Raw genomic sequence first — 10864 nt, forward strand, 5'->3', positions numbered from 1 at the left:
AAAATAAATAATTATTAACAATTTATTAATAGAGTATAAATAGATAATTTTTATATATTTTTCAAAATGATTTTATTATTGTACAAAGATGTAATAATTAGATTATATTCCAATAATAAGAAATAAAAAATTGTATTATTTGGAAGCCCATAAAGTATTTATACAGTCGAGAAGTTTAGCTTCTAAGATCATGAACACGATTATTTTTGCGAAACTTTTTTATCAATTTTATCTCTTATTTATTAATTTTAAAACATAAATAATATTTCCCGAAACGAATAAACAATGTATAAACAATGGTTAATAGAAGACGAGCGATAAGAAATGCACAGATTCTTAAAAATTATTTGTGTAATTAGATAATTGAATAATAGAAAACTGGATGTTTCGACTCACTCAGAACTATCCTCAGCAAATTTCAATGATAGATTGTAATTTTTTTCTTTATCTATATATTAGAATAGCATATTATGTTTTTCAACTGTATGACTTTTGAAGAGCAAATCTTCCAAAAATAAGGCTTTCTTAAAAAAAATTCTCCTTTATACAAATTGTATGTATCCTTAATACTTATTGTATTGCTAACGCATTTTGTATTCACATCTATCAATGTCTTCTTATTATCATTTATCTGCCGATTATTTCGGAACAGGTTGAAAGCATTTTTTGCCTTCCAGGAATTGTTCGCAAAAACAGGTTGGCCACCCTTGGTCTAGGAGGCAGGTTACGAGCGTGAATATTTGACATATCAGATCGATGAGTCACGCATCTTGTTCGATATGTTCCGGCTACCCCATTCGCGCCGCCCGCGCCCACGCGACCTATGCATGACTCATCTGCGATTCTCGGAAGCGTCTCGCCACTCTCGGAATCTCTCGCTCGAGATTTTCGTCATTCGCTGTAGCGGTACCGTTAGTGGGAAATTCGCGTGTCACCTCACAGTCCACTCGAGATTCGAGGTCGAGGCAGCGTCCCTCACTTTCAGCCAAGCGTATTAAACTGTTTTTTTTTTCAATCGTAACAGAACTATATATAATCTATATATCTCAAGGAGAACGTGAAAGTTTAAATTTTATTTTGTTTAGAATATTGTACCACGTTCAAAATTATATCATCTTACCTCAAAGACAACAAGAAAGTCAAAATAATGTCATATTAAACCGAATCTTGAAAAAAAATGATATAAATTTGGTCAATAATGATATAAATTTGATCAATATGACATCAAATTAACATTATTTTGATTTTCTTATGTTTCTTGGGGTAAGATGATATAATTTTAAACAAAATAAAATTTGAATCCAATTTTCAAGGTCCACACAAATAAGTTTGATAACTATCTCATTATGTGAGAGATACTGAAGGATATCAAACAGAAAAACTAAATCTTGAAATTTAAAAATTAGATTCAAATCTTTCACTCAGAATTATATAATATTCGAAAAATTGTACTATCTTATTTTATAATTCAGAATGACACGAATGATTACATAATAATATTATAACTGTATTATGTCACCGAAATAAGCGAGTCGTCATTTCTAATTATTAATTTATTGAATATAATGAATCTAATCGCAACAATAAGAGATATTACGTGTCGCAGTCAATCTATCTCGAAACATGTCCGCATACCTCGTACCTCCGATTAAATAAACATAACATCGTACAAATGTAGTGATATTATTTTGAGGACCTTCATACGGGATGCTGATTTGCGAAAAAAAAACGACGACGCAATTGTTAACTCGTGAGAACAATTGTAGTGTAAACTCACGTGTACGCATTCTTAATGTGTCCTTCATGAGACTATCGAGATTATCTCATACATACATATATATTACAAATATGATAAAGTTAACTATAAAGCTAAGCATTCTTATGTGTTAAAATAAAATAAAAGATATCGATAATAAAATAAAAGATAAAGATAAAAAAAAGAACTTTGTCTTTCCTATTTTTTGTCATAACTTATTTACTTTTTGTACTTGTTTGTAATTTCGGAAAAACAAATTATGTTCATTTCTATCAATGTAGATTAATCTTGGTAATAAAGAGCAATTGATCGCTAGAAATCAACACAGATAACAATGCGTATTATCATTAATAAAATTTAAATTTTGACAATTATGCAGTATAAATCACAAATGTATGTTTAGCTCTAATTTGAGTCTTCCTCAATAAACACTTAATTATAAAATGTATATTATATGTAGAAAAAAAGTTAAATAATGTCCGTGTATTACATAATACCATCAATAATGAATTTATATATTCAGGTAGAAAAAATCTACAAAACGTTCGTCTTACATAACAAAGTTAATTTCCTTGTGTATTGTGGACTATGGTGAACAAAATTCGGATTTCCATCACCAAAAGAAAAAAGAAATTTTCATCTATCTGATAGATTTCTAGCATCTACTTGCTCTTTATTATTGGTTTGTGAATTTTGGGAGTCCTTTATTGTAATTAATTTTTTATCTCAGTTTAATTTATTTTTTATCTTTTTTAAAAAATTTTAAAAGATAAAGAATAAATTAAACCGAAATTTAAGTTAATCCATATTGATAAAAATGGGCATTATAAATGCAGGGAATGATGGAGAATAAAATCTATCTACTTTATATATTTTTTTTATAAGTACTTTAAACAATCTATAATTTACGTCAGGTTTCTCGGCATTTTTACCTTATAATTTTTTTTATTTTTTAAATATATTTTGTGCATGGCGCATAAATTTAAGTGGAATTTGTTCTAAATTTAGACGCAAATTATAGATTGTCTCTAATAGGCTGAAAGATCACAAAGATAATGTAATGACGCGGATGTAAAAATTCTTCGAATTTCAGCCTCGAGGGAATATAAAATGCTTTATCATCATTATACTGATACCAAATGACGCACAACTTTCGCCTATAGATGTTTACAATACTAGCTATCGCGTGCCAATTCATAAATATAGTTTAACAGAAATCCATATTCAACATTTATTGGATAACTTTTTTTTTTAAATAAAAAAAAAATTATTTTAGTTTTAACTATTTGCATTCTACATAAGTAAATACTTTTTAAAGAAGGTTAGCAACCGCATTTTATTATTATAATTAATAATCATCATTTAATTTTTTATTTCATTTAAATCGTGACATTTATAAGATGAATTTATCAATCAAATTGGTTACATTAGTATCTTCATGTTTCTGCAGAATCGCAATTTTTACGACAAATGTCGAAGCTCGGAGAATAAAGATGAGATGTAATTAAAAACGTATCGAATTACAAGTCAATTACGAGCATGTAGACGCCGCGTAGTAGATAAACTCTCGTGCTTCGTTGATAACACCACATATCGAACGCAATGGCACGGCACTGCCGTGACGACCGGCAGCTCGACGTCGATTGGTCGGCCGGGAATAACCTATGACGTCATCCACGCTCGCGAGACCTCGACTCTCTCCGCGGGTTCGAACGGTTTGCCGAACGCGCGTGCGAGGTATTCCCCCACGGTATGAGTCATCGGTTGCAGTTTCACACAGTTTCGAGCAAAGGGACCTGCGATTCGTGCGTGCCGCCTTCGAGTTCTACGTACGTCCTTTAAGATCCGCGGTAATCTTCGATCACCGTCTCACTCACTCTCGCTTGCATTCCTTTCGTAGGAGCGTTCGGGAGAGAGAGATAGAGAGAGAGTGAGAGAGAGAGAGAGAGGTTAGAACGCGACGTACTTCGCTCCGGCAACTCCGGTCTCTGCTCCGACGCGGATTCGCGAGGGTGAACGGCAATATGAAGCTGGACGTCTCCGACGTGCTCTACGATAGCTCTAGCGTGTCCAGCGACAGCGGGGCCTCGCAGAGCTCCCGCGTCAGCCATGATTTTCTCTCCAGCATCGCGAACACGGCCGTGCTGCCGAATAACGTAAGTACTGGCAGGAATTTTCCCGCAATATGTCCCGCGTCGCTTTCTCGGCTGTTCTCAGTATCTTTGCAGGATGCGTCGCGATCGAAATCTCGTCTCGTCTGTACTCGTTGCAAGTGTACGCGTTACGTAACGCATGCGCGACAATAATGCGTTAAACGTTAAAGCGGTTGTCTGCCTTTAGGCGTCGTATATGGCGCGAACGCACCTCATGTCTTGCTTCATGTAGTGGATCCGGCCTTTAGATTCGACGGGAGATGTTCATTATTTTCCTTCCACTCCAGTAACTACAATGATACATATGAAGAATTATTGGAAGAATTATTCTTTTATCACATATAAAACTAAAAAAAGTTACATTGATAAGACAAGAACTTAAAGATTTGTGTGAAATAATGTAAATAATTGTATTTGCATTTTTGAAACGTATAAATAAAACTTATACAATTTTAATTAATTTTACAGATTTAAAAATATAAGATATTTTGTACTTTTATTTTTCTATTTGATAAAAATATATACTTATTAAAAAGAAAAATATTAAATTTATATAGGAATATAAAATAATAGAATAATAATAATAATAGAATAATAATAATAATATAAGTATTCTTCCAATTTTTCACATACGAACTTGGAAGAATATTTAAAATTATATCTAGAGGAATGCACTCAAGAGATTGTAAGAGTTTCTTATCTCGTACAAACGTAAAAAAACAGTTCGATATCTGAAAACATTCCATCAACATGTGTAGATAGCTATATAAACTTGCTAATAATTATTCTTGTTTGTACAATGACATCCAAGTTATCGCAGTAAAAAAACATTCAAGATATCATTCTTAATTTCACAATGTATGCCGGATTTAAATTAGTTCGTCATTAAAAATATAACTTCAAACTTCCTCGAAAAAATTTCATTCAGCTTAAGGTTCAGCTGATTAAAATGTAAGAAACAATAAAAGAATCTCCTTGCAATCATAATTCTTCGATTTGAACAAGTGCCTGTCCTAATTCATAAAGAAATGTTTATTTTTATAAACTTGCAAGAACTGATGTGGCGATTACATAAACGATTATACATCCGCGATATAATGTTTTTGTTATTCTTTATTTAAACGTTTAGCAGAATCGATTAGAATTACGTGGCTTATTGTCTTACTATTATTGTATGACGCATATCTGGTCAATCGTATATCTGGGAATTGCATGTTATTTCACAGGAACATAAATTCTTAGGCGGGGTAATGCACAAGTGCTGCTGCTTATCAGTATTTGTCTCTTAGTGCTGCTCGTGATGACTCATTAGTGGTTTTACATTGTAAAATATGCACAGTGTGTATACCCATCTCTTTTTTGTCGATGATCGATTTTAAGCGTTACTTGAAACGTTATTTGCATTAAACAAGTATGTAAAAAATGGGATGTGTGATTAATATTTATTATATGGATGACGAAAACATTATGACAAACGTAATTGATTAATTATTAAGATTTTGTGCTGGTGACCTGAATTCCATTCACTTCTGTGATTCGATATACATGTAACGATTACAAAAGATGCTGTAAAATTAACTGTACGATTGTTTTAAAAACTATTAATCACTCACAAAATTGATCGTTCGAGAATGTTATTGAAGCTAATATTTAATTTAGCATTTATAATTCTCTTTTATTACTTTAAATTTTTATTACTTTTATTTGTTGCTTTTTAATTTATATAATTTGATACTTTGGCTAACTTTCCATGTTTGCGTAAAATTTCGTGTAATAATACCGAATTTGTTAATATTGTATTTTACGAGTTCAAACAGTTAAAGTATCTTTCGACACGATGCACTTGTCAAGCTACTACTTCGTTGAAGAGCTCCTTTATCCGAGAATTAGAGACAGAGAGTTGCTAAATTTACAAAGCGCGTGCCGTCATCGCTATAAACCGAACTGCTCGACTTCGAATGAAAAACACATTTTCGGTCGCTGGGAATGAGTCGCGCGAAAATATCAACTACGTTATCATATATGTGCATCTAATTATGCGTCATGAGTGCGCGATAACATGCTACGCAAGTCTTATATTATTTACACAAAGTCTGTGTAGCTTTTATAAAGCGACAAATATCAGACTTCGATTTTCAAAAGTATAATAATTAAGAAAAAAATCTTGAAAAAGAAATACTGAAAACGGAATTGACGTTAATACGTTTACTTGTTAATGGATAAATACTGTTTGAACTTATTCTGATAGAACCTATTCTACTTCACGCGTGGAGCCGGCAAATAAATTAGACGCCCCTGCACGCATAGATAAAAGACAACTTTCATTCCGGTCCTGCATAGGTGTCCTTTTAAGGTGCATACCACGTGCACCACCAGTAAACCTTTGAGTTACTACGGAATTATCCAATCGAACGTTATCTTTCATCCTACTACTGCGTCCATTCACCGATCGGGAGAGATCAATGATCTCTCGAGATTGCCGAGTGTTTGCGTTTACGAATGAGTCTTCGCTTCGCGCGAAAATTAAAACGTGTGATTGTTAATTCTTTCTTCTTCGTACTATCTCACACCAAGCTGCGGTTTATAAATGACGCGTCAATGATATGGTGCGGTTCGACATCGATCTTGCTATATGAATGAGTGAGCGATTTCGATCTTAAACCGCAGAACGTTTGTTTTTCGTGGTCTTCAAGCACGCGCGAACAATCGAATCCTTAAAACTTCATTGAGTTGTTTAATCCGAGAATAGTCATGTAGTTTCTTTTCATAAATGATCTGCGGAATCTGCGGTGATTTTTACGCTAATTAAATCACTATTATTCATTATATATTGTATATATATATATATTTATTGATTATTCTACAATTTATTAATATTGGAGGATTATGTAAGATAGATTTATATAGATAATATTAAAAAAAACTGAGGGAATATATTATAGATTTTGAATTAGTAAAAAACTTGTGTGACTGAGCATGATTTCCTCGCTTTTTATAAAAATCATTTCAGGTTACTGGGGGTTAAATTTTGGACATATAAAACATTTGTGAGATGTAAAACAATTTTTGTTCAGATATAAATAGGTTATTAATTATGACAAATGTATTTCTTTTTAACTTTTAAATTTAAGAATTAAATTCAATTAAAAAAAAAACTTGTCAATTTACTTTAGGTTATAGATATAAGATTGATTAGGACTTTGCATATAGTAGAAGTTAAAACCAGTTTTCAAAAGAATAATCTATTATCTTGTATGTATATAATGAATCAAATTTTTAAAAAGTCATTTAAAGTTCAAAACACTTTGTTGCATCTATATTCGCGCTTTATTCTCATATTATCATCTCTTAAAATTAACTTGCTAAAAATTGTTCATCTTTTACTAATGTAATTTTTGTAAGTTATTATATTTTGTATATTAGACAAGTAAAAATACATGTTGTTATTTATTATGTCAAAAATTCTGTAAATGTGATTTTTAGTTTTTTATAATGCAAAACATAATGCACAATTAACTCGGTACACGAAGAGAATTTTTTTAAAAATTTACCCTGAAAATATGATAGTCCTGGGATAAGATTGCATTTAAGATGATTTTATGTTAATTTCTTTCATTTCATTAATAAAACTCTTGATAAAATTATAATAAAATATAAAATAAGTTTGATTAATTTTACTGAAGTGCATAGTAAAAAAATCTTTAAAATATTGTATTATATCACAACCATATTTTCAAAGTAAATTAAAAAAAATTCTCTTTGTGTAAAAGATTAAGATCCAAAATTATTTATTATAGCTTATGTGGAAATTAACTATTCTTTTTTTAATTTATTTCTTAATATTTACAATGTTGAAAATGTCTAAACTCTACATTCTGTATAAAAGTTTATTAAATGAGTTGTCAATCATGTCATTATCACTCGGTGTTATTTAATAATAACAATTGTCCAGTATATTCGTATACTATAATTTATTACGTCGATATAGCATGTATATATTTATAGATACAGACAGGAAGTAGAAAATTCTCTTCGTCGCGACGGACAATATCTCTGGCATCGACAAGGGTTTAGTGCCAGTGCGTCTGTCTCTCCCTTTTACAGGATGTTCCAAAAACTGAGCACACTGATACAGTTAAATCTAAAAATTTAAAAACGACCGAAAATATCCAAACACTAATAGTTTTTTACAATATATCAATCTATGACCATAAAGAATTGTTTAATTAGACGTTAAGTTTCTCTTTTTGATCTTTTTGATCCGTTCACTTACATTAAGTTCAAGTACATTGAAACAATTTATTGATAAATTTTAATTCATTCAATTTTTTTAATAGTACTAAAACATTTACTTACAATAAATAAATATTTATTCAATAAAGAAATGATAAATCAAATTAATGGTTCTTCAATCATATAGAAAATGTACGTTTACATTTAGTATAATATTTAATTAGTATTATTCATACAAATATTAAAATTTAGTACAGTTTTGTCAGTGTAACGTTCTGCCATAAATCACATCGAAAATGAGTCACACACTTTTGTGAGTCAAATATTAGAAGCACAGATGATACTATAATTATCTGCCGTCCACAATTTGAACTACATGTTAGCAAAACTTCTTTTGAAGCAATTAAGACGGCAGAGAGATTAAGTAAGAGAGATTAGGTTTTATAATGATGTTTTTATATTTTGAAAGTTACGAGTAAGATGTGAAAGTTACGATAAATCACCCTCGATATCTCTGATAAAACTTGAAATTCGCAACGAATAACATACATCGTTTCATTGTAATTCGAGGACACCCGATGTATTCCTCGCATGTAAGCAGCATGGCGGTTGTATTGATCTAGCATTTCGCCCGGCGTGACTTCGGCCGCCTCCAACAGCTGTTTTATAAAGCGCCGCCGTCTCGTGACGACTCGATCATTTAAAAACACGCGTGCAACGAGCACGCACGCTTACACGCACACGCACACGCATTTGGCGCGCGCGACACGAATTACATTTTACTGCTGCGCAGTAACGCTTATGCTACCAGATAGGAACTCCCGAGCCAGCTGTTGTCACCTTATTATCTTTCCCTCTAATGAAAGGGTTCCTATGGAGAAAACGACCGATAAAAATGCAAATATTACCTATAATGATCAGGAGCGAAAATACATCTAGTTGTTAGACCCGTTAAATTTCTCTTTTTAACTCTCGCGTTTATGATTACGTAATTATTTCATAAAATTTTGCAAATCTGCATAAAAGATTTTGTTTCTTTACTCTTGAGAGAAAGTAATAAAAAAATGATGAAGCAAATGACGTTCAATAAACACGCACGGTTATAAACTTCAGCCGTGTGTTTTTCTTTACGGCTTAAAGTATAAGCACGCACGTCGTACAAAGAAACTGGGTGATTCACGATCTTTAATTTATTCTCTATTGTCCTCTCGGATATTGAAAATGTATAGAGAAACTTTCCCGAGTGACAGGCCGATTAAAACTTCTGCTTTTTTCCTCCGAACGAAATTCGGCGTTTGTTATGCCGCGCACACAACATCCTGCAACGCGCATTACAGCTCGGCCGAATAGTTGCAACCTCCCTCCTCATTAAAACATCTCTTTGTCGCGAACAAAGCTAATCCTCTGGTTCCCGCCGATTTTCTCGTTATGCTCGTTAAGACACATATTTGGCTGTCAATCACTTGAAAACAAAGTTTCTCTTTCACAAATGAAAATCCATACATATATTTTAATATATGTATAATAATAATATATTAATAATATTAATAATATTAATAATAATATTAACAATAATATTAATAATAATGATATGTATGCTATTATAGGTATAATTGTCTTATGAGAATATGAAGTTAATTTCAACGATTTAATTGTTATGTTTGCTTTCCCAAATTAGTAATTTCGATGATAGAATCATGCTTTTAAGGATATTCAGACGCATAATATTTTAATTGATTACATATTTTTGAACATGTAATCAAAGTAAATAAACAAAATTTTATAAGGTAGATAACTGATCAAACATTTTGTGTGAACTTAAGACGTCGCATTATTTAGAATTAAGAGTCAGCAGATTGCTCAGACTCTTGCTCAACGAGACTCTTTCAAAAACTGAATATTTTGTCACATCTAAATCAATTTAATTAATCTTAGTTCTGTTTGAGATTGACTTTGCTAACACTTTTTTATTATTAAATATTCTCAAACATACAAGCTGAATTAAATTGATAAAGAATAGATTTTCTAATTTTTTTAGGAAATATAGCTATCACTGTTATCATGTTTTATCACGTTTTATTAAATATTTAGTTAAGTAGAAATACAGTTTGTGGACGATAAATTAAAAAGACTATGATTATTACGACAATAAGTTTTTCGTAAACAAAATATGTATGCGTACACGCATAATTTTGTTATTCTGTACAATAATCTCACATTTGTGTATGAGTATCAAGGAAATAATTAAATTATATATATAAATAACAATTCGAAGAACACGTGGAAATGTTATGGTTGTTTCCCGCTGTGTGCTGCAAACATTATACTGTTTCTTGCTTATCCCGCAATGTAAGAGTATTTGATTGTTGCACAAACAAATCTGGCGATATGTTGCCGCAGATAAATAATTCTAGCCCCCGCCATTCTTCGTTACCGCGGCTTGTAATTTTAAGAACGGATGTGTACAATTCTTTTGGTAAATATTTCTGCGGTAGCGTATAAACAATTTGTAAATTAAATCGCATTTAATCTGTAATCGCAATGAAAAACGCTTTTTCGCTTGTTTCGTGAGAGTTCGTTGCACGCGTTGCAAGTACCTATTATATGTAGTCGCGAAACGCGGCACAAAACAAAGAAAAAGATAGATAGATAGATAGATAGATAGATAGATAGATAGATAGATAGATAGATAGATAGATAGATAGATAGATAGATAGATAGA

The 10864-nt window shown here is 31.5% G+C and overlaps 1 protein-coding gene across 1 annotated transcript in view; it reads left to right on the plus strand.

The window, feature by feature from the left end:
• Positions 1 to 3671: 3671 nt before the first annotated feature.
• LOC108685485 (transcription factor kayak) overlaps positions 3672 to 10864 on the plus strand; it is a 35699-nt gene continuing 28506 nt past the window's right edge. The window contains exon 1 of the mRNA XM_018190288.1: positions 3672 to 3912. Within this exon, the coding sequence (XP_018045777.1) occupies positions 3781 to 3912 (132 nt within the window). The 5' untranslated portion in view covers positions 3672 to 3780. The remainder of the gene's footprint in view (positions 3913 to 10864) is intronic.

This window comes from Atta colombica, unplaced genomic scaffold (genome assembly GCF_001594045.1).
Source record: "Atta colombica isolate Treedump-2 unplaced genomic scaffold, Acol1.0 scaffold153, whole genome shotgun sequence".
Taxonomy (NCBI): Eukaryota; Metazoa; Arthropoda; class Insecta; order Hymenoptera; family Formicidae; genus Atta; species Atta colombica.